At 34.7% G+C, this 25,856-nt stretch overlaps 2 protein-coding genes across 4 annotated transcripts; both read right to left on the bottom strand.

The window, feature by feature from the left end:
• Window positions 1-9,784: 9,784 nt before the first annotated feature.
• jdp2b (Jun dimerization protein 2b) lies at window positions 9,785-12,033 on the bottom strand. The gene is made up of 3 exons (XM_051875690.1): window positions 11,842-12,033; window positions 11,386-11,502; window positions 9,785-9,973 (listed from the first exon to the last, which is right to left on the bottom strand). The coding sequence occupies exons 1-3, from the start codon at window positions 12,031-12,033 to the stop codon at window positions 9,785-9,787; spliced, it is 498 nt and encodes a 165-aa protein (XP_051731650.1).
• On the bottom strand, window positions 11,856-25,824 carry si:ch211-153j24.3 (protein c-Fos). 3 transcript variants are annotated; one of them, XM_051875106.1, is made up of 5 exons: window positions 22,958-25,824; window positions 22,562-22,774; window positions 21,056-21,163; window positions 13,401-20,970; window positions 11,856-12,041 (listed from the first exon to the last, which is right to left on the bottom strand). In XM_051875106.1, the coding sequence occupies exons 1-4, from the start codon at window positions 23,036-23,038 to the stop codon at window positions 20,368-20,370; spliced, it is 1,005 nt and encodes a 334-aa protein (XP_051731066.1). In that variant the 5' UTR covers window positions 23,039-25,824; the 3' UTR covers window positions 11,856-12,041; window positions 13,401-20,367. The 3 variants fall into 3 exon arrangements, with proteins under 3 accessions (XP_051731066.1, XP_051731067.1, XP_051731068.1); XM_051875107.1 differs by having other exon boundaries at window positions 11,856-12,038; XM_051875108.1 differs by having other exon boundaries at window positions 22,562-22,771.
• Between the last annotated feature and the right edge of the window lie 32 nt (window positions 25,825-25,856).

The raw sequence follows: 25,856 nt of genomic DNA, 5'->3' as shown, positions 1-25,856 counted from the left end.
AATGCTAATACAATAGAAGAAAATGCTGAAAATGAAGATAATACATATTGTTTGTGAAACACAAGAGAACTGACTTCATACATCCATTAAAAACACCAGCTGATTAGAAAATCATTAAGCAAAAATTATGTTTATTATGTGTCCAAATATTTTTTGGAGCCACTATAATATCTATTTAGAATCTATTTAACTCACTCTGAGTTAAATTTAACTCTATCTGAGTTGAATTAACACTGCCAAGTCTGCTGTGTAGTAATCTTGGCCAACAGCATCCCTACAGTTTGTGTGACATTGAGATACAGAGAAGGACAGTGATGGCTTTCATTTCTAAGTATTCCTATTGCTCATGTTGAGGGTTAGTAATTTGAACAAACCCATAACACTAAGTGTTAAATTTTACTGCATAACTCACAGACATGAAAGATTTCTCATAAGGTGTGTTTGGTCTCTTTTCATAGCATCAACTCAGAACACCCTATCAACAACATGCTAAAAAACACTCTGAACATGTTAGCAACCACATAGCTGTAGTATTTTTGTCATGTTCATGTCTTGTTCTGTTTAGTTTTGTTTTTATTGTCATCATTTGCCTGACCTCTAGTTTATTTATTATTAGTTGTCATGGTTTCTAATTAGTTCTCACCTGTTCCCCATTCTGTTAAAGATCTTCCTCTGTGTATTTAAAAAAAAAAAAATACGCTAGTGTACGCGCACAGTATATCGAATGAAGTATACTTACGCATACGCAGGCATTCGACGCATGCGCAGTTTTGAGCAATCTCTCGCCACGAGTTACAACCCATGTAAACATCTTTGTATTCTTTCATGCTAGAGTTGTACAAATGAGGATATTTTCTAACCTCTTCGCACAATCTGTCATCTATATAAGCCTCCGCTGTAGCTGTAGCTGGAATGCGTTCCGGTCTGTTCTGTTTATGCAGTTTTTCTTTGACTACCTTGGCGATCGTACCACAGGGCACGATCGCCACCTTGTGGATAAACTAATTACTGAAAAATAAAAAGTAAATGCGTATGTGCATGCGACCTAAATCCGGTGGTGCGCGCGTACTCTTCTGATGACGAAATTCGCGTCACGCACACTGTACGCTGACCCTCGCGTACGCGTAGAAAGTGAGGTATACTTTGGGCTGTTTCTTTTGTTCATTGTCTTGCGTTAAAGGTTATAAGGTATGTGTAGTCTTTATTGATTATCTTGCATCACACATCTAGTTATTGATCTTCTTTGCATTAACATGCTTATCGTTACAGTTTTACACTGACAAGCTCCACTTAACCTTCCCTCAGAAAATGTATGAAAATATTACAAGTGCATCTCAATCAGGTCCCGAGCTGTGAATCAGTATATCGTGTACATGAATTTGGGCACTGGTATACAGACTCTGATTCACTACACATTGGGACAGTGATTACTCAATTTCCGCCTACATGACTATGTACAACGTCAACATACCGCTGGTGTTAATCAACACCAGACTATATCTTTTTGATATTATTTTTTAAGCTGTTTAAACACATTGTTCTGGCACATATCCTTAAAACATTTCAGCTGAATATTAATTATAAATGTTAACTAGATGTGTTCACTCCCTCTCTATGTGTGTTTATGCTGGCATATAATAAGAAAACGGTTTGTCTTTTGTCAGTACATTCATGAGTTGGCTCATGCGTGTTATGTTTCGCGCTTCAGAAATGTGATGTAATTTCCAGTAAGGGAGCATAGTGCGCATCGATGCTCCCTGGTTTTTGCGGCGCATTGTGGGATTTATTTTAGGGAGCGAATTTTGTGAATTGAGACAGCCTTTATAATGATCAGCTATGGAGCTGATTGAGACACACCCCATGTTATTATATTTTGCTTTATTTTACTTAACTTCTTCTGTTTTACTTTATTTGTTTAATAATACTTTCATAGTTTGGCGCTGATAGCCTTGTGGGCAGCACACCGACTGTCGCGCTTCGGGTGACCCGAATTCGAGGCCCCGCTTGCGGATGATCCTGTCCTCCTCTCTTTCTTCCACCTCCCTTCCTGTCCACTCTATACTGTCCTATCACAATAAAGGCAAAAACTGCCAAAAATAAATCTTTAAAAAAATAATAATAATACTTTCATAGGTTCACCACTCAAACATTCCTCAGAAAATATGAAAAAAAATATTTAAAATATTTTTATTTTATTATTTTAATTCCTTTTTATTTTATTTGTTTAATAATACTTTGCACTTTTATAATTTGCACTTTTGCTTTCATATTTAGGCAGTTAAGTAATCAGTTTTGCTTTGCCAGTAATTAATTGAAAGACACTGAATTTGAAATTGAATTGCTAGAGAAAGACAGAGAGAGTGTGAGAGAGGGAGTGAGAGGTGCTTCCCCTTCAACTCTGGAGTATTTCAGCAGGTGCACAGATATATATTGTATCACTTAAGCTCAAAAATTCCATCTGACTTCACCCTCCACATTACCATAAGATGAACGCCGCCAGAATTTTTCAAGCAGCAGATTTTCATAAACTCTGTTGATGACAGATCTCCCACCAGAAGTCCGCTAGCAATCCAGTGGCGCCAAAAACAGCGCAGTTACTGTCAGTGATGCAAATGACACCCAGTGCCAAGCAGTGAAAGCAGAGATCTACACGTTACAGAGCTTTCCCCAAAATGACACAGAAATTTAAACAACACCAGCCTCAGGTTTTCTTGTTTTCCTCAGCGAACGAAACCCTCTGTGAACTGCTGGAATTTCTAAATTTATATATACAGCGGCTGTGAAGGATGAGACAGAAATGTTTTAATCATGTTTGCTAATGTAAGCATCACCATTAGTATTGATCATACTTACAATTAAACCGCTCAATTCAGAAGAGGACATTTCTGCTAAGTGATAAGACTGATAAAATGGCTAAGAAAATCCCATAGTCTTCAGAATATATTATAGACTTTGGGTTGAGCCCTTTTGATTTGGGCCAGATGCCTAGCAACACCCTAGCAACCACTCTGAACACCTTAGCAATGGTTTAAATACTAAGAAAGTTATCAGACCAACCGCAGCATTCTGCTGGCATGTTTTGTACGGCTAGAGCCACTCGTTTCCTTCAGAAAATGTAAATATAGTTCACAAAATAGCATATTTGTATTTATATTTATTAATTTGGCAGACGCTTTTAACCAAAGTGATTTACAAATATATAGCATATAGTTTCTATGTTTGTAAAATTAAGACCAGATCATATCAAATAATTTTAATATACATTACTGTTCAAAAGTTTGGGGTTTGTAAGAGTTTTTTTTATTGTTTCTGAAAGTCTCTTCTGCTCACCAAGGCTGCATTTATTTCATCAAAAATACAGTAAAAACAGTAATATTGTGAAATATTATTACAATTTAAAATAACTGTTTTCTATTTGAGTATATGTTAAAATGTAATTTATTCCTGTGATCAAAGCTGAATTTTCAGCATCATTACTCCAGTCTTCAGTGTCACATGATCCTTCAGAAATCATTCTAATATGATGATTTGCTGCTCAAAAATATTTCTGATTATTATCAGTGTTGAAAACAGCTGTGCTGCTTCATATTTTTGTGGAAACTGTGAAAGGCCTACATATTTTCTTTGATGAATAGAAGGTTTAAAAGAACAGCATTCATTTGAAATAGAATCTTTCGTAACATTTTAAATGTCCTTACGGTCACATATGATTATGCATCCTTGATGGTAAAAATACTAATTTCTTTCAAAACAACACCAAAAAAATCTTACTGACCCTAAACTCTTGAACTCTAGTGTTTGCATTTCTGGTTGTGTTGTCATTTGATGAGAATGTAGGATGTGACAGAAACAGATCTGAAGGGTATGCACTCAGATGAGCATCTGTGGATGTTGTCTGTCTAGTGATCTATCAAAATTCAGTGCAAGGCCTTGTGAAGAAGCTCTGACTGATTCGTGATGTGTGTGTGTGTAGGTGGAGTATCCAGTAAGCGCAACACAATAGCAAAATATCCATTCACATCTCTGTGGCTTCTTGTCTTACTCATACACACTGCCCAACATACGCAATGACTGCAGAAGATTAGGCGTTAAATGTGTTCGGTAAAGAGACGACTTTCCCACACTGATCACTGCAATAACCATCAAAAAGATCCGACCCGATCCAACGTAAATTCAAAAGCAGCAAGAAGCGCAACGTGTTTTCACTGCATGTTTGCACTGCAACTTTTGAATCACTTTGAATTCACTTGCAACTTAAAGGCAGAAATTAAAGTCCTCCTGTGGTCAATAATTTTATCTCTTAAAACTCCTCTTTGATCACTTTGATCTTAGAAACGCTTTACACAACTCAGAACGTTGGTGGAGAAAAGCATATAGTTCATCATAATATCGTAAAATATTCATCATACACCCGCTATATTGCCAAATCTACCCTATTTTTCATATCAACAGAAAAATATATCAGGATAACCTTCTTTTTAGACTCCCTTGAGCGGTCAGTTAATGATATGCTAAAGCCCGCTGGCACATTGACGTGATTGGTTACAAGGTTTGTGACGTCACAAACACCAGCGATTTCTAACCATGTCTTTGAAACTGTCTTTCGATCACTGCAGTTTTAAAGAGAAAATACTCAGCAATGGTCTTGACTTATGAATTTGCACATTGTTTGTCTTAAAGCATATTAAAAACACCACATAGACATAAACTACATTACAGACTTGATTTTCACCGCAGGGGGACTTTAAAGGAATATTTCTCCCAAGCAAGAAAATGTATCAATTACTCATCCCTATTTTATTTCTTTTGATTTTTATTTCTATGCAACACAAAAGGAGAAATTCTGAAGAATATACAGTTCTGTCATGACAAGTCTCGGAGTGTTTGACATGGTAATGATTATGACAATGTTGATATGTTTGGTCTTGGCAGAATATATCTGCTACGCTGCTGCCAATACATACACTGTACAATGAATTACCCATTGCAGATATATACAGGTGGAGCTGGGGGAGCTGGAGGGTTTCTGAAAGCGCACTGTAAACTACTACAGCAAACACTGACCAAGAATTTGAACGTTGAGCGGTGTTGTTGAGCTCATTGGCTGCTGATGCAGCAGGAACCAATGAGCTTTGCCCTATAGAGAACATTAGGTGTGTTCGACTTGATTTATTTATTTAATCGTTCAGCAATTCAGTGGGCTGTTCAGTATTTTAATATTTAAGTCTTTTAAGCAGTCACCAAAAGTTTTAAGACAGTATTTTATTTGTACAATAATTTATCTGAGCAGAGTAAATGTAAACACTCAGTGAGCACCAGATATTAGGTGTGTTCACTGATCGGTGTATGACATCAAAGTACAGCGAGAGCGAATAGAGAACAGCTTTCAAATCACTCTCGCGGTACTTTGATGTCATACATTGATGGGTCTACACAGCGCCGCTTGAAACCGAACGCACCTAATGTGATTGCAAGCAGATTGAGATAAGGACCAGCCTTGCGCCATCTAGAGTTTCATGACAGAACTTTGTATTTCTCTCATGCAATTGACCCTTCGCAAAGACCCGCCCCCTTAGTTACTGTTGCTTTGTCCGACAAGCCATGGCGCTATCGCGCCACACGCAGTGAAAAATACATCGCGGAGCAAAGAGGACACTGACAATACGTCGACAGACAAGACAGAGCAGGGTACTTATGATATTAAACAAAGTCCCAGCTTTCAAATTGTGTAATTTGTTAAGAAATTCGAACAATAAAAACCGTTTTGTGGCTCTTTAATGTGTCGTGACAGATTGCTGTAGCGCCTCAGCTCAAGCGGCTCGTGAACCAATCATCTCTTCCTACTAGTGAATTTATAGCATCAAATAAACTTGAATGAACATGAGAAGGAATGTTGTTTCAACCGCGGAAAGATGTAAATACACACCGTTTTTCAAGTTCAAGTCCACCGAGGTTAATCTTCTAACTCCTGACTGCTTTGTCTGACAAAATGCCGGATTCGGCGTTATGATTGGTTAGATCGCTTGTCAATCAAACTCCCGGTGAAGGGTCAATTACAATGAATGAGGAGCTTTTCAGCTGCACAAAGATGCATAAGCCATAACACATCATTAAAGTATTTCATATATATACATACATATAGTCAGTATATTTAATGTGAAACAAGTAAAAGTGAGACTGTGAGTGAGGGATATAGGTTGTACTGATGTCATACTTTAAAAAAAAAAATAATTTTCAAAACCTATGTTTTCTGTAGTTGTTTTCTTTACTGGAATTTTAAGGGTACTTTCAATATTTTGTCAACTTAACAGTCAACACCGACCAGGTAGAGTACAGCACAACCCACTGAACAGACTTCAGTCCCTCACAGCCTCATTTTCATTCAAGTCCAAATATGTGTCTATATGACTAAGGTCTTTCATTGAAACTCATGGATGAGTAAACAGACGTGTTCAGAAACCTTAGATATCGATTACTTAGAATATCAGTTAAATATCAGAGATGAGCACTTACCCAAAATTCCCATTGACTACCAATGCTTTTCCAGAACAGATTGTCACTTGGGTTGGAGATACAAAGATGTTCTGGGAAAAAAGAAAAAAGTAGAAAAAAGGTTTTCTGCATTATCTGATTCAAAATATGAACTCTAATGATAAACGCCACACATAACTTCACATTCATTCATTAATAGAGAAGTGTTGGAACAGACAACAGAAGCTCATTTACTCTGTTCAGAGAAGTTATTATACAAATGAAATATTGTCTTAAAACTTTGATGTCTGCTTAAAAGACCTAAATATTAAAATACTGAACAGCAAATATAAAATATATATATATAAAAAAAAAAATACAAATGAAAAACTGAATTACTAAATACAAAAATATTGACATGCTGAAATATAATACAGAAAAATATTGAAACAATGACATGCTGAAATAAAAAACAAGAAAACTGAAATATTAAATACAAAAATATTGTCATACTTAAATATTAAAGTACTGAATAACCTGGAAAAATGAAAAATACAATTTGAAAAATGCAATATTCAAACACTGACATACTGAAAGAAATAAATGAGAAAACTCTGAACTATGAGAAAATTGAAATACTAAATAATAAACCTATTGTAATAAGCATCATAATGAAATATTAAACTACTGAATAAGCTATTGAATAATGGAAAATAAAATGCAAAAAATTTAATATTCAAACACTGACATGCTGACATAAAATAAATAAATATTAAGAAACTGAAATTCTACATATTGTTATATGAAATATTAAATTACTGAATAACCTCCTGAAATACTGAAAAATAAAATGCAAAAAAAAGGAATATTTAAACACTGACATGCTGAAATATTAAAGTACTGAATAACCTGCTGAAATACTGAAAAATAAGAACTGAAATATTGAAATAATTATATGCTGAAATAAATAATAAAGCTCTGAAATGTGAAAAAACTGAAATACTAAATACAAATATAATGACATACTTAAATAAATGACTAAATAACCTACTGAAATACTGAAAACGAAAGGCAAATACATACTGAAACACTGACCACTGAAATGTGTAAATACTGCAACATTGAAAAACTCTAAAAATAAAATACTATTATAGGGTAAAATGAGATTAGATGCATTATTGACCTCAGCTCAGAAGTTTTTAGGTCATTGCGGTCGCTTTCTGAGTGATTTGGAGCTGTTTGTGTTCAGATCTGCCTGTTGAAATCACACAGTTCTTGAGGTAGCACTCAGTGGCACTCAACCAACATTTTTTTTCCTCTCATGTGCTTGGAGAAACAGGGTGAGGAGCAGATTCTGACAACCGCCCACGTGAGAAACATGTTCTGCCAAAAAGACGCATTTTTAAAAGGCTGGAACTGCTAAGCAGAAGGTCAGACATTTGATCAAAGCAGCTTTCAGAGCAAGAGAGTCTGAAGCCAGACCTCAGGAAAGCTGATCAACCCAATTCTGACGTGACAAAAAGTACTAAAGACAGAAAATGAACAAACAACAAGCAGCCCACTCAACCCGGCTTAACTGTGGAGATAGAAATGATAAATTTGATGAGAATGTAATTAAAAAATATATATGCATGAATGTCATTGCATTAAACTTTTCAAGCCAAATATTTCACGAATGATAAATCGATAAATACCATAAACGTATCTGGATACATTCTGGTTGTCAAATATTAGTGTTACAAGTGTCAAAATATATTTTGTCACTGCACTATATGATAGTGGAAAACTGTATGAAATGGACACAATTCTGAGAGGAGAAAACAACAGGATTGATGAAAAACATAGATGTAAGGCAATGGAAACCTCAGTGGAAATAATGTGGTTTGGTCATGTAAATTTCACACTGACAATATCTAATTTCCACAAACAGAGTTTACTGAAAAACAATGAAAGTGAAAGAGGAAAAAAGGTAAGGTATGTAAGAGGATGTTTGTATTGAATTTACAAAAGTGTAAATAATAAAATAACATCAATCCTTCCATTCTCCAAACTGTATTCTCTGGGTCCCAGGGATGCTGGGGTCTAATAATGTAAATATAAAGTAATAAAAATATAATATTTTAAAATACAAACAGATATAATAAATTAATTAAAATATTTTAAAATAGGAGCTATATATTTTATTATATTTTTTATTATTTTAAATAAAATTTAAATACTTATTTTAAAATATTTTAATTTATTATAATAAATGTATTAAGTCTAATAATGTGAATATAAAATAATACAAATAAGCTAATAAAATATTTTTTAAAATAATATAATAAATTAATTAAAATATTTTAAAATACAAAATATAATAAATATATATATTTTAAAATAAGAACAAATATACAAATTTATTCAAATAATTTAAAATAAGAACTATATATTTTATTTATTTAATATAATAAAGTAAAATTTTAAAATTAGAAAAAAATATAAATAAAATAAATAGTTCTTATTTTAAATTATTTTTATTTGTATTATATTTTAAAATATAAATAAAATATATTATAAAATAAGAAAAATATAATGAATTAAAATATTAAGAAAAATATAATAAAATATATTTTAAAATAATATAAAATATAATAAATATTTTAAAATAACACAAAACTAATCAATCAATCGATAAATAGTTGTAAGTTGTATTTGAAAAATAGGCTTTATTTTAATGTGCTCTATGTAACAAAGAAACATTATTTAGTAACAAAAGTGGCCGTTCAACAGACACCCTGAGGATAAACACATAATTCACCACATGATGTGATGCCACAATAAAAAAAATGACACAGAATAAACAGAATATATAATATACAATTGACCGTGTCAATGCAAGCAAATGTAAACAATCCGTCCATGGAGACGCCAGCGTCAGTGAACAGTGGGGTTTATCAGACAGCACCATCTGGAGGCTGCTGGAAGAATGTCACGCTTCAATCAGATCAACTGACAGATGCTACTCGTGTTTCTCAACAGTACAGCCACACCATGATGACTGACTGTGGTGTCAGAGGTCTGTGAGCCTCATGGCTGATCTCAGGGATGTTTGTTTGGTGTCCATACAAATCTGATCCCTTTTTTCTTCTTGGTGAAATTGTCACTGACAGGATGTCGGTTATTTTTTTTACAAGAAATCCAAGACCACAGACAGTTTGTAGACTTTTCCTCTTACAATAATCGTCCTGCCGTTCATCTTATCCTCTTCGTCCACACCTGTGGACACTCAAACAACTTCTCTCCTCTGGGCTCTGTGAGGCCGGTGTGGTGTTCAGTCGGACTGCTCGAATCGCTGATCCAGCACGTGCTCGTCGCTCTCGGGGCTTTTCACGCTGTCTGTGCGGACGATGCAGGTGGGCCGATGGAGGTTGAGCATCACGATCAGCTGCTGTCTCTCGGATTTCAGCTCCTCGATCTGAGACTTCAGCTCCGAGTTCAACGTCTCCAACCGTTCGGATTCCTAAGAAGACCAACAAAAAAGAGTTCGGTTAATTATACTGCCTCACGGGACGCATTTATGTGAAAAAAAAAAAAAAATGTGATCAATCACACTATTTTACAGTGTTCATGTTACAGGTTATTTACAAAGGTTTTGCGAATTCAAATGACAGCCGTGGTATTTATATATATTCCATTCATCACAATTAATATCATAAAAAAAAAAAAATAAACCTTTTAAATAAATGTCTTTACTTTTTTAAAATAAACTGATGTTTCAATGACTTTTTTTAACCATCACTAGTTCATTTTTAATTGTTTTATGAAGTGACAAACAAAATGAAAAATAGTAATACCATAAAAATGGCATGCATATAAAGTATATTTTTAAAATAGTTCTACAATGTGACAAATTAATTTTAAAAAGCACAAATATTCCATGTAATCTCTCAATAATTACAAAATAATAACATCATAAAAATGGCATGCATAAAAATTACACAAGTATCATATTTAAAAAATAAATAAAATTTAAAATATATTTTTAAAATAAAATTACGATTTAATGATGTTTTTACCTTCACTAGTTTTTAAAAATAGTTCTACAATGTGACAAATCAATTTCAAAAAGCACAAATATTCCATGGAAACTCAATTAATAATTACAAAATATTAACTTAAGAAGTTAATGCATAAAATGACAGAAGTTTCATATTTTAAAAATTAATAAATAAAAAAGGACATTTTAAACATATATTTTAATACAATTATGATTTAATGATGTTTTTAGCTTCACTAGTTTTAAATAGTTCTGCAATGTGACAAATTAATTTTTAAAAGCATAAAAAATATTCTATGTAATCTCAATTCATAATTACAAAATAATAACCATAAATATGGCATGCATAAAAATTACACAAGTATGATGTTTAAAAAAATAATATTTTAAATATATATATATATATTTAATTACAATTTTTTTTTACCTTACTAGTTTTTTAAGTAATTCTGCAAAGTGACATTAATTTTAAAAAGCACAAATATTCCATGTAATCTCTCAATTAATAATTACAAAATAAATATATTAAAAAATTATATAAATATATATTTTAATAAAATTACGATTTAATGACGTTTTAACCTTCACTAGTTCATTTTAAATACTTATGCAATGTGACAAAATAATTTTTAAAAGCACAATTATTCCATGTGATCCCTAAATTAATTTAATAAAAATGACAAAATAATAATATATATTAAAAAAAATGGCTTGCATAAAAATCACACAAGTAACAGAAAAATATGTTAACTACCCACTGCTACTAGTCATTAATAAAAGTAACATGTAATATGTGCAACAAGAACACTGTAAAATCAAGTTTTACTCATTTTTCTTTGCCAAACTCTGATATGTTACTGAATTTTCAAACTCACTTTCTGTAGAAAGTCGGTTCTTTCCTTCTTTCTGTTCCGACAGCGAGCAGCTGCAACTTTATTTTTCTCTCGCCTTCTTTTCTTGCGTTCATCATCATCATCATCATCACCTTCCTCCTATGGTCAGAAAGTTCAAATGTGTTAGTTTAGATACCTGCTTAGTGTAAACTCAACCATCATAATCAACCTACGAGCAACCTATCTCACAAAAAAGAATTGTGAAGTAAGGATCTGACAAAAACAATCGTGTCCACCAGGTGTCACTCTTGACTAGGGAGTAAAGAGCTTTCAAAGGAGCTTCTCAAACAATAGAACATCAGTTTCACTTTCTCAAACTATCGCACATATGTTGTTAACTAAAGCTATTGGAATTTTTACAACAATTCTGCAAATCTGAAGCATTCAGAAACTGGGCTTTAATATCTTGAGTTCTTAAATGTGATGTTTCGTTCTCACCTCACCCTTGATGACGTCGAACGGTCTCTTGGCGTGTCGGTTCAGGATGAGAGGAGACAGAACCGCACCGAGGCTGTAGAGCTCTGCCAGTTTGAGCTGGTCTGTCAGGGTGGTGGCGGGGATGCCGGCCAGCGGACCGACGCTGGGAAGAGACCCGGCTGTGACCAACGGATCAGGGATTTGACCTGGCATCATTGCTGCTTCAGAAAGAAAGAAAGAGATGTCAATATTTTTGTTGATCATGCATGAAGTTTTGAAGTGCCTTTTACAGATACAAGTGCATATGCAATAGGCATTCATTTAAAAAAACACTATCTATTGAGCTTTTAACAAGTTTAAGAAGAGTTTTTGCTTTGGAATAAGTTTAATAAGGACTGATAATGTGTGTTTTCTGTGGAAAGTCACAGAGAATAATGAAGTTTCCGTAAGAGGAACACAAACTCTGTAAATCTGCTTCTCAGAGAGTTATAGGGAAACTTCAAGATTCCCAAGAGCAAAAACAACACCTACGCATGTTAAAACCGAGGCTTAAAACAGCTCTTGAATTGTCTGTAAAGGCCATTACAGGATTATGTAACAGTCAAACATGTTTCTGTGCTAGAAAACTCTTGAAGTCTTTTGCAGCAGTTACTGGCTACAGTCTGCATGCTTCTTAAGAAAAACTTTACTAACAGTGAAAAAAAATCACGTGTTTTTGCAACATTTCTGCATGGTTTCTTTATTTCTGCATTTGTATTTTGACTTTTGGAAGTGAATCACTTAGGGTCTCCAATAAAAAGGACATTCTTATAGATAGATTTACATCAATGTATGGAAACATATAGGTGCTGTAACTGGTAACTATATTTTTTAAGTTTTAGGTGTTTTGTAGTTGATTTCAATAATCCTATAGTGTGACAAATGAATTTTAAGTACAAAAATAACATTAAAATAATAAAAAAGATGCATGTATAAAAACATAAGCATATGAAAATGTTGTTGCAGAATAGTTTTAGATGGGGCATTACATTGCAGGACATGTCAGCTACCAGTGTTACTCTCTATCCAGACATTCAAACGAGGGGCCTCAAACATTAAAGACTCTGACCCCATGCATCAAGACCCTCCTGATATAAAAAGCTAGATTTTCCAAAAAAAACTTTCAATTTTCATTAATAACTTAAATTGCCACTTTCTATAAAGATTAACAGATCATTAATGTATCGAAAAAATAATAAAAAAAGACATTTTAAATACATTCATGGACCTTAAAGCCTGGATTTAAACAATACAGTCAGTTAAAGTACGGTACATAATGTACTTTAGTATGCAGTAAATAACCAGGGTGTTTCAGAAAAAATACATTCAGGACATTAGTGATGCACTAACATGATTTTATTCTTCTCGAGCTTTTATTTCTTCTCATTGTCATTGCACTTCTATTTTATGTAAATATGAAATCATTTGAAGTGCAGCAGTTACGTTCGACCTTTAAAACGCGTCTTATGTCTCGTCTAATTCAACTCGTTTCCCTTTGTGATCGATTTTTGCATTAAAATCCCTCAAAATAAAGCACTTACTTGTTTTGTTCTGAGAGTTGGCGGTTGCTTGTCCGTTCAGCTTGTTTGTGCGTTTGTTCCCGTTGCATCAGCGCGTTTATATATCGCTTGGCGCTGTGGAATGCGGAACTCTCCGCGGCGTGACGCCAGCAGACGTTATAAAAATAAGAGAGAAAGAGGGTTAGGCCCCGCCCATAGCAACCAAAAAAACACAACACAGCAGCAGCCCGGGACTCCCTGTGAGAAGCCACCAGCGCGGGATATCCCGTCAAAACATAAACAGTTGAACATGATGAGCTCATATGTTTATCTCACTATAATGAGTTTCAGTAATCAACCCACGAAAAAACGAATCAAGTTATTTTTGGCTATTTAAAAAAAAGATGTGAGAAATAAAGTTCACTTTATGATAAAATGTGTAAAATATTATTTGGAAAATATTTAGTTTCTATTATGTTACATTATTAGATTTGTTTCTACTCACTATAGTACTGTATTGGTAGTATTATTTATGTTTTTATTTATTTTTTTTTTAAATATAAATCGTTTTTTAAATAAAAAAGATTTGTTTTAATTTAATCTTATTTATTTTTACACTGTTTTCCTTTAAACTATCTAGAGAGAAAATAATAATAATTATAATAAGGACCGTTCACACCAAGGACGATCAACACCAGCCTGACCCTTTTCACTTGTCCGGGTTTCTCAGAAGCGGAAGTCGTTATTGTTGAGTAAAATTCTATGGCGGTGAAAAAGAAAATTCATTAAATATGGTTTTTGTGTCCCCATTTTCTCAAATAGAAAAAGATCATCTCAACAATCATGTTTTCACAACTTTCAAAAAGAGGAAAAAAAAAAAAAAAATAGAGAGCGATTGATAACGGCAGTCAGAAGAGAGAAAGATATCAACTTTACCGTCACTCCCACAGCCGCTGTATTAGAAACACCCTAACAGCAGTGTTAACTAGTTTTTTGTAATTTGATGAAAAGGTAATACAATACTAAGTATTAAGTGTTATAAATATACATACATATTTTTAAAAATGAAAATATAAAAAACTTTGCAAGATTTACGATGCTGATGACCGTTAAAACGCGTCATCACAGTCCGTGAAAATGGTCCACTCTAAGCGCGCGCTTTAAAGCAGAATGGATTCTGATTGGCTGTCAATGTTTTCATCGTTCATCAGCTGGAAAAAAATCGTTCTGAAAGTGATTACAACGATATTGTTCCTCAGTGCCATTATCGTTATAGTTTTGGTGCGAACTCTTCTTTTATATATAGAATGATTTTTAGATCTCTATCGTTATCATTGTGAATGGGCCTTTAGACTATATAAATATTTAATAAAGATTGTATTCTATTAAGGCCCGTTCACACCAAGGACAATAATATAATGATAAAGATATAGTTCTAAAATATAAAAGAAGAGTTCACACCACAACTATAACAATAACGGCACAGAGGAACGATATCGTTGGAATCACTTTTAGAACATTGACAGCCAATCAGAATCCATCCTGCTTTAAAGAGCTCAAGCATTTAAAGCGGCAGACAACAAATTAATGCAGCGCAATAAACAGAACAATATCATCCGCTGGTGTGGTTATCACTCTTGGTGTGAATGTGCCATTACTGTCCAATGCAGTATAGAATACAGTCAGAAAGATTTGGCTTAACAAAATATCAAACTAATGCATTTATTTTACAGAAACACAGCATATAAGTAGGCCTACACATTTCTAAGCAGGAAAACCTCTTAAAAGTTGATAAAATAACAAATATCGTGTTGAGAATGAAGATAAAACACTGTTGACAGTTTGTGGTTGTGAAATGCAGGTGTGAGCTGCACCTGCGGTTTCTCTGCTATATAACACCTGTTTGAATTTGAGGGAAACTGAATTCACATACATACAAAATCATTTTGATGTTACACCAGTTAAAAGTTTAAAAAAAGGGCAAAAATGGCTCTGAAAAGTAAAGTTTGTTATGAGAAAAACAGACACACACTGTAAAAAGTAATACGCCCTATCTACTCAATAAAACTGTAGCAACAGATTACTAGCAATATTATTAATTAAATTCAACATATAAGAATTGAGTTAGAATTAATCAAATTAATTGCTTAAAAGTCAAATATTTAAAATGTGTAAATTAGCAAACATTACAAAATGACATAAAAATCAAAGAGTCAAACTGCCCAACTAAATGAAACACCGATCACCATAATGGTGACCAAACATTTTCAATAAAATCAACATCAACATCTAAACCTCTGTTAATTCTTGTGTTTCTCTTTCCTTCAGTGATTCTGCTTGTTATCATCAGGTGTCTTCAATGCTGGCAATAAAAAATAAAGAGTTCCTAATTCATCTTTGACACCTGTCTGTTATTCAGAAATTTTTGTTTAAATTTTATGTTTTAAATGGTTGACATTTAAGGAATTAATTTGATTAATTCTAACTCAATTCTATTTGTTGAATTTAATTAATAATATTGCTTGCAATCTGTTGCCAAAATTTTACGGAGTAGATATAGCGTATTACTTTTTACAGTGCAGGCACTTTCTTTGATACTTTGTTATCTAATGCAATGACAACTGTCATTATGTGTGGCTTAAATGTCCAACTCTAGACTTTAAAGACACTCATCCTCCTGCTGTTTAACAATTTCCATTTCTCAAAAACAGCTACAGGTCAGATGCAATATCAGCATAGCAGTATATGAGTTTATAACTGATTTTCTTGCTCCCTTTCCTTAAGTTACAGTGTTTTAAATGTTACTGCAGACAATATATTGCCATTAAAAAACATATTAAATTTTGCTACACTTAGAAAAAAGGTTCAATGGGGTTCTAGAACTCAATTTTAAAGAACCCTTTATGCCAAATAGGTTCTATACAAGGGTAAATGTCTTAAATTTTTGCATAATACATTCATGTTTAATGGTTATTTCATTTTTTTCTAGTAACATAAAGTATATTTATGTTCTAGCGATAAAGTATGTTTGTTAAAATTTTATTAAAACTGAATTAAAACAAAATGTATTCATTAAAACTAAATCCATAAAATGGGAAGCCCTAAAAGATTATATTTGAAGCACCTGACAGAACCTTTAAGGTTCTATATAGAACCTTTTTATCTAAGAGTGTGTAATATATTATTTTATTCCATGACTCTCTAAAGTATTTTTTTACTTGTCAATCATGGCATTCTCTGGTCAAATAAACAATATAACATGACCGCTGTTCTACGTAACTGATTTAATCTCAAATAATAAAATAAGACATCACAACCACAGGCACATGAGAGGGATACTCATCTAATAAAATGGGCGTTTAATGAGCATCTCGTTTGAATCTATGAGTATGGCTTATACATATATATGATTAAATCCATCCATCCAACCAGTTCCTGGATATTTTGCACTGGCATGCACTGAAATACACAGACAGACCGCAGACACAATCACCTCTGTGCCTCACCTCTTACACACAGACAAACTTCCTCTTCCACATTTATTATCCGGCAACATTATTGTATCATCAGAAGATTCATCAAGATTCATAAGGCCTGGACTTTTCAGTCTCAAGTTAAATTTAATGCATAAGAACTTCAAGATGTGGCTCATTTTAAAGATCTCACACAAAGTGCAGAAATTACAGGAAAAAGTGCAAAAATATAAACCTAATGTTAAGGACAAAAGGGTAAAAATGGCATGAAACGTGACCAGACATGATCAGAGCCCAATTCCTCCTTCAATGGCTGAACGTTCACATTCAGATCCTGATGAGCAATGCTGAGTACAACACTTCCGCATTTCATGATCATATTAATAAACTCAAGACAATGATAAAGACTGAGCAGCAACCAGACATTGTTCCAAACACAAGCCCATTTCCGACTCTGGAAATATGATATAATCGGAAAGACACAAACATAAAATTCAATTATGGCCGATGCACATTTATTCACTATTCACACACTTAAACAGGAGATAACGCTCAGTATCAGTAATAGAGGAGCCCTGCACGGTGCTTTCAAGCTCCCACATTTTTTCATACTGTTTATTTGCAAAAGATTTCCTAAGGCAAAATATGCTGGATTTATAATGCCTTTGCATTCCTGCAAAAGTTGCTTTGTGCATGATGCTTTTGGTTTCTCTATTAAAGAATCAACAAAGAATCAATCAAAAGCCTTGTATATTGTATGTACTGCATCAATACAAGTTGACATCAGGATTTAAATATGAACTCCATTAACATCTAAACATTTGTAAGTCAAATATAAAGGAAGAAAGTACTCTAATTCAAGCTGTTGTGAACATCCGACACGCCAGACATCTGGCTGGCTATAAACTTCAGTATATGCTAAAAAACTGAATCATGCCAAAAAAGAAGAAGTCCAGCAAGACATCATTTTATTTCGGCCAGTTGAATCATTAGCGGCCGCACACGTTGACTAATCCTGAGCTGAACCTGAAAAAACTAATCATACACCATCATCTGTCTGTCTGTCTGTCTGTCACTCATATTTATTTCCCTTTTTATCCTTTTACACTTGAACAAAGTGGCCTCCATGAAATGTTTATATTGTGTTTGTGCCAAGAACACTCTGTAATTGTACGCTGCCAGCAGTCGCGGTATGTAAGGGCAACATGAGCAGTGTGTCTCTCTGTATTGAGCTGTTTGTGTGGGGAAAGAGAGTTTCACCTGCTCATATTGCAGTCTGTCTGAGTGCTGAGATAGTCTGAGCAATGATACAGCTGAACACTGAGGCATGATATAATATGAGCAATTATTGAATAGACTATTAATAACCAATGATTTAATGATTATTTTAAAATAATACACAAACACACACACACACACACACACACACAAATATATATATCCATGAATTGCGATTAATCCCACATAACATAAAAGTTTGTGTGTGTGTCTGTATATATATATATATATGGTAACACTTTAGTTTAGGGTCCAATTCTCATATTGACTAGTTGCTTATTTGCCTGCATATTACTAGGATATTGGCTGTTTATAAGTACTTATAAAGCACATATTAATGCCTTATTCTGCATGACCATATTGACCATATTCTACATCCCTTAATCCTACCCAATACCTAAACTTAACAACTACCTTACTATTAATAAGCAGTAAATTAGGAGTTTATTAGGGCAAATGTAGTAGTTAATAGTTATATATAAATATATCCTGAAGGATTCTGAACTTTTTAAATTGTATGATGTAAGTTTGTCAGTGAAACACACACCAAGTTAATTTTTCAGTTAAACTTTTCACTCAAATTGTTGAGATGAACATTTTTTGTAAATATTAGTCTATTAAACTGCAGAACTTAATGCAAAATAGAATCGTTTTCACTAGTGGCCTTCGACTTTTGGACCTCACTGTATACTAACGTTAACCAAACACAAAGATACGCATTTCTACAGTTAATGTAGCTCTTATTAATAATTCTTAATTTAAAAACATGCGTTTAAAAGCTCAAATGAAGACTGCGCAGTGTTTGACATTGCGGGTAGTACACTTGTGTGTAAGAGGGTTTTAACACAATGTTTTCATTTATCTTTCATAGATATTATTAAAACTTTGCAACGGAGCAGTGGCCATTTTATTCAAACATACGGTTTCGGGTTGTATATGAACGCATTAAATGTTTAAAATGTACGCTGGATACCAGAACCAACTCCTGCAAAACGTTTGCGAAACAAAACAGTTCCCGTAACCTACCGAGAGCTCCACTCCTCTCTCTACTAGATCTTCCGGGAAAACATTCATTGGTGAAACAGGACTCCCACTGTTTCCATAGAGACTAAAACAACATGCCATTTTTATTACCAAATATGGACACGGAAGTGAACCCGAGAGCAAAAAAACCTGCGTGGCGTGCAAATACGCATTGACGTCAGACGCTTTACGTTGCGTCCCAGGCGTAGAGAGAACGTTCCAACCATGACAACAACCTACAACCTCAATATCGACAAATCGTCGTGGGTGAATCTCGTTGCACAGAAACCTTAAAAATAGATGGATCGCGAAACTTGATGATAATTATAAATAATAACTTGATGAAATGATAATGTGCAGATAATAGACGTGGGTGAATGTTTTCCTTATTCGAAACGAATTTCCTCGCAGACATTTCATGCAAATGAAAGAATGCGCTTGAATGAGAGGGTTTAAATTCTGCCTTTTTAACCCAGAAGAGAAAAGAAGCCTCACTCTGATAAAAAAAAAAAAAAAAAAAAATACATCCATACGTTTTTTAATTGTAATATTCATTCTTTGTTTATTAGAAACATGCCAGACCACTGAAAAGGAAGCAGGAAGAACAAAAAAAATGCATAATGATATATATATATATATATATTTTTTTTTTTTGCCACCATGGTCAGGATTACATTTTGACAATACCAAAAAACAGTTAGTCACACACTTAGACACGGTGTAACGGACTGCACTGTACATCACCACATCAACTGATACAGTTACACGTACCTACTGGTACAAAAGTGCATGAAAGCATGTCTTTCACAGGATGAACAACATATTCAACAATGTCAACATCTGGAAGAAACAAACAGTGACTATAGTGACTTCACTGGATGTAAAGATCACATTACATCTACTGCACAGCATTCACTATTTTTTGTAAATGTTGAACATGTCAGACTCATTTATGAAAGCATTTTTCTGAGGGGTTTTCGGTTCATGGACAGATATATTTCACACCCTTCTTCCTCAGAATATTTCACTCTTAAAAATAAAGGTTCTTTATTGGCATTTATGGTTCCATGAAGAACCTTTAACATCCACGGAACCTTTACAATGCGCAAAAGTTCTTTATAGTGGAAATAATTTAAAATGTTCTACACTAAGAAAAAATGGTTCTTTGGGGAACTAAAAAGTTAGTCACTGGGGAAAAAAAACCCTTTATTTTTAAGAGTGATGTGCCAGAACCTTCATAAAGTCTTCAAGATTTCTTTGGCTGCATTAGGTTTGCCAGTGTCATGCTTCTCCACATCTGCATTGCTGAAGCTGAAGACGGGCACAGCGTTGGTGCTGCTACAGGTGGGGCTGCATGTAGGCGAGCTGAGAGGTTCTAACCCGCCCCCCATTGACATGTACAGGGTTTCCCATTCACTCAGGCCCAGAGAGCTAGTGAGGTCGATATCTGGCACTAACAGATCCATGTCATCGCCGCTGTCTATCACGTCGCTAATGTCTTCCATGGACACATCCCTCATATCGATGTACGGTTCCACCTCAGCGGCACCCAGTTCGGCACTGGAACACAGAAGGACGTCAGAGTCCCCAAAGATCGCAGTGCTGGTGGGGTCGACCTGCTGAGGGGAGGTGGGCACCTGTTCTGGGGAGGCGGTGGGAGCTTGATTCTGCTCGTCCTGGGCTTGGGTTTGTTCCTCGGTCTCCGCTGCTGTCTCCTCCGTGAGTTTACAGTGGGGTTTGTGAGCAGAAAGGATGAGCTCGAGTCGTTCTTTCTCCTTTAACAGACTGGCGATCTCAGACTGCAGAGCTGCTTTGTCCTCCTCGAGACTGTCAGTTTCCTGGACATATGCAGATTATAGTCATATCATGCACAAAGTTGGATGAAGGAGATTGCAGATTATGGTGATTTATTTGTAAACTTACAGCTTGGAGACTGTTGGTTAGTTCTCGCCGACGATTTCGACACTTAGCGGCTGCGAGTTTATTTCTTTCTCTTCTAATCCTCTTCCTCTCCTCTTCCTCTGGAGAAAGCTGAAATGAAGAAACACATGCATATATATCATCGCTACATGCATATTGTAAATTAATGATTGTATGTTTATTTAATGGCAAATGCTGCATATATCTGTGGTTAATATAAACATAATTGAGTGACAGCTATTGTACACAAATTACTTCAATTCATTTTACTTAAAATTTACTAAAAATAAGGATTTCAAGAGGAGGTTTTTGCATCGATGCCAAAGAAGATTCAATTTTAGGAACCTTTAAAGGATTAGAGTTAAAATTTCCAGATAATTTACTCACCCTTATGTCTTAAGGTTTTTGAGGAAAACATTCCAGGATTTTTCTCCATATAGTGGACTTCAACAGTTACCAATGGGTTGAAGGTCCAGTTTCAGTGCAGCTTCAAAGGGCTCTACACGATCCCAGCCGAGGAATAAGGCTCTTATCTAGTGAAACAATCAATAATTTTCTTTAAAAAAATGTATACACTTTTTAACCACAAATGCCCGTCTTGCACTGCGATGCAATGCGCCACGCATTACGTAATCACGTTGGAAAGGTCATGCGTGATGTAGGCGGAAGTACTGAGCTAGTGTTTACAAAGCGAACCTGCAAAGGCTAAGTCAAACGGCCTTTACAAAAAAAGGTAAAACAACGATGTTGGACGATTTTGAAATTGGAGTAGAAAACGAGATGGAGTTTTTCGTCCTACCACAGTACTTCCACCTACGTGACCTTTCCAACATGATTACGTAATGCGTTGCGCAGAGCTAGTGGAAGATGAGCATTTGTGGTTAAAAAGTATATAAATTTTATTTATTTTTTTAGAAAATGACCGATCATTTCGCTAGATAAGACCCTTATTCCTCGCTGGGATCGTGTTTGAAGCTGCACTGAAACTGCAATTTGGACCTTCAACCTGTTGGTAACCATTGAAGTCCACTATATGGAGAAAAATCCTGGAATATTTTCCTGAAAAAACCTTAATTTCTTTTCGACTGAAGAAAGAAAGACATAAACATCTTGGATGAAATTGGGGTGAGTAAATTATCAGGAAATTTTAATTGTGAAGTGAACTAATCCTTTAAGTGAACAATTTTTAAAAGAACCATTTTTTCCCCCTTATAGTGTATAGAACGTTCTAGTAATCTGAAGAACCTTTTTCCACTATAAAGAATCTTTTGTGGTTCCATGGATGTTTCATGGAATTATAGATGCCAATAAAGAACCTTTATTTAAAAAAAATTAAAACAGGGAAGGTCACTGTCCTTGCCAATATATATCAGACGTAAATACATGTTGAAGTGTTTTCTACAGCCAGCTGAATGTGGAATTCTCCAGAAAGCCCTGTTGCATTTAAACACAAATCAAATATAAATGCTAAGCTTAGAGGTAACAGCTTAAAAAAATATATGTATTTACCTGATCTTTCACCCCCTTTCTCCGGCCAGTGAAGGTCTTTCGAGCTGGTTTGGCATCTGTTGAGTGAGATGAGCTCTGTGTTTTCTCGTGTCTGCAGGGCGACACTGAAGAGATGTCAGTCGACAGGACCATCCACTTGAGATCTGGAGCTGAAGCTACAGCAGTGACCGTTGGAACAAAGGGAGCATCAGCATCCTTCAGAATACCTGTCTTCTGAGAATGAGCATGAAATTGTGTTCATCATGTATTGTTCATAACACAAAACTGCATTTTAATACAACTTGCATCAAAAAATTTGATTGTATTGAAGAAATATTAGATCATCACATAAGCATACATCATTAATTACATAGTCTATTTAGGTTGCATTCTAGGTAAACATGCAGTTGATTGTACCTGCGTATCCTTCATCTCAGCAGCTGATGTGTGCAGCAGCTGTTCTGCAGACACCTGAGAAACACTCGCGTTTTTAGGCATCACTTCTGCTAGATCGCTCCAGGAGATGCTGGGAACCAGATCAATATGTGACTAATGTCAACAAATGCTATTCTGCAGGGGTTTTTTTTTTAATCTAGATTGAGGTTACTACGCTAGGAGGCACCAGCCATCAGCGCTGCTTCTCTTTATAGTGAGGCAGATTTTTATGAATGAAATCTGTGAGACTGTACCACTGATCCGGAGGGGAGACAGATAAGCACGAGCCAAATATATATACGGCATTTTACAAATATCCCTGGCACAAAATGATGCTCATTTTAAGTCAACATTTTATGCATTCAAATAAAAGTGCTTAATGCGTAAAGTTAGGTGGTTTTGTTAAGTTATAACGCTGCAGCTTTCACATGAATGAACAAGTACGTCATTTTACGTGCTTTGTTTGCAGCCTATCTTTCGCATTCCTCTGTGAGGTTACGATTTATGCACATTATAGAGATTTACATGGCTTAAATCTTGGTTCATCTGCGAGTGCTTGATTGTCTCACAAAGAATATAATTATGAGAAATAGACACATCATTAATGTATGAACCGAGTATGCAAAATGACCAAAAAAGAATATAACATTTTGAAATAATTGTTGTGATACTTCAACCGCGCCCTTTTCTATTAAAAACTGTGATTTTTCGTATCCCTTGTCAATTAGAATGATGGATCTCCCACTCAGAGCGCTCCAGCAACAACCCTGTCGCTAATGTGAGCAGCCAATCAGAGAGCAGCGTGTCTTGGCCATATTTGGAATATCCGGTGTGGAGCCTCTAGCTGCAGCGCTACTGCGGCACAGCCTATTTTTATCATATCACACTTAATTCAATGACATTCTTATGACGACATCTTCGCCAAGTACCCAAAATATCTTAGTATGTGTTTTTAGCTTTTTTCATGAAAGTTGGCTATTTCATAAAGCTATTATTCTGTCTAACCTGTTTATTAGGATCTGCACAAAAAAAATCAAAGGCTTTCTATGCTTCATTTAACACTTGAACTGGAAGAAAATGCCGTTGTTCTTCTCCATAACCTGTGTGAAAATCTCTATTCATAGCTCAGATGAGGTAATCCTGCTTTCACACGAGGGCGCGTGAGCGGGGCCTCCCTTCTGTCCACAGTCCAAGTGTTTCCCGGCAGATCCGCCCCTGGTTTCTGATCTGTGAGTCTCATGAACGGAATAGGGTCATATGGACCTATCACCAACATTTTAAAAGTATTATTTATAAATTATTATTTTAATAAAATATAATTTTAAAAACAAATTCCAGTAACTATATTCTTCTTCTTCTTCTTCTTTCTCCACGAGTATCCCATGATCGGCCTGTCCTCTGTCCAAACTCATAATGACATCATCATCTTTAGAATATTATTCAAGGACATTAAAGTGTTTTATTTTTTTCAGCACATCTTCTTTTATTAAATATGTTGTTAGGTTTCTTAAATAATCACAGGGTTCTGTTAGCATGACTTTTTACAGTAAATAGGCCTAATTAATTATTAAAAAACTAGATATTTACACACTGTGGTCTCGTGACCTTGCACACAATGGCGAAATAAACAGTAAAACAGTCAAAGGCATATAGTTATATGAACATGTGAAGATAAAAATGAAAAATCAATGTCGTTTCTTAACACTTCTTGCTTTAAAAATAACCACATTTTCAAACTGGAATCTCTCGCTACACCTAAAGTGTACATAATCAAAGAATTACGTTTATTTACACTAAATATTGATAGAAGACTTTCGTTGTTGAAAGGCGAAACTTCAGAGCGCTTTTGCAGAGGCTCGGGTTGCAGTGACGTCAGTGGGCGGGGCGTCGCTAAGACAACGCGGAAGATCAAACAAAACACAAACACAAAAGTAGAGCAGTAAAACATGACATCACATGGGAACGCTGATAGAGCTGTTTTCGTTTGTTAATCAATAACAAACTACCTTCAGTCATGTTTACCCGTAGCCCCTGGCAGAACATTAATAAAACAAGACTAAATATGCGCAATTTATAGGAAATCCAAACATTAGCTTGGACTTTAATTTTAACACAATATAGTAGGCCTATATGTTAATAATAATAATATTAATATATTTTAATAATAATAATAATATGTACATCACGTTTTTAAAAATGCACAGGCCTACATTTAGACTGTTTGAAATCTTACATCATGTGATTACTTATTGGTGACGCAATACGCAAAGCTGAGAGGCGAACTCAGCATTTTATTACAAAGGAATCCCTCATTAAACGTGTGAAGCCAGTTCACACTGGAAATCTGTTACTCCTCCCTTCATTCGACACGCCTTTCATTACTCAAAGGTACGAACACAACCCAAGGCAATGAATGTCTTCTGTGTTCCGCAGAAAGTATGAAATCTAACAACATTAAGTGCAAAGGTAAACATAGTCTAAACGTGAAACATATTTGATGTCTGGGCCAAATAGTTTTCAATTCCATGTCATTAAACCAATTGTATTTAGGATACAGTATAGACCTAATAATACAGTAACATTAGAACTAATAATATAATTTAATATGTTTGTAAACAGAAAAGTTTATGTTGTTTTGAAAAAACACTGAACCTTTCTCGAAGTATCTTTACATAATGCTGTATCTACACTGCACAGAGTATTTCCCATCAGCACTCCGCCTCTTCAGGATGTTTTCCATATAAGGTAAATGACGTCGTGGGATACCCTGCCATGGAACGTAATGTATTTTACTCCGTTTCACTCAAAAATGATAATCTACGAACATTTTTGCAAATATTTTGTTATGTATTAAGATTATACGTTTGCATTAATTATGTAT

This window comes from Ctenopharyngodon idella, chromosome 20 (assembly GCF_019924925.1).
Source record: "Ctenopharyngodon idella isolate HZGC_01 chromosome 20, HZGC01, whole genome shotgun sequence".
Taxonomy (NCBI): domain Eukaryota; kingdom Metazoa; phylum Chordata; class Actinopteri; order Cypriniformes; family Xenocyprididae; genus Ctenopharyngodon; species Ctenopharyngodon idella.
Note: the sequence above shows the minus strand (reverse complement) of the source record. Positions and strands in the feature narration are given on the sequence as shown.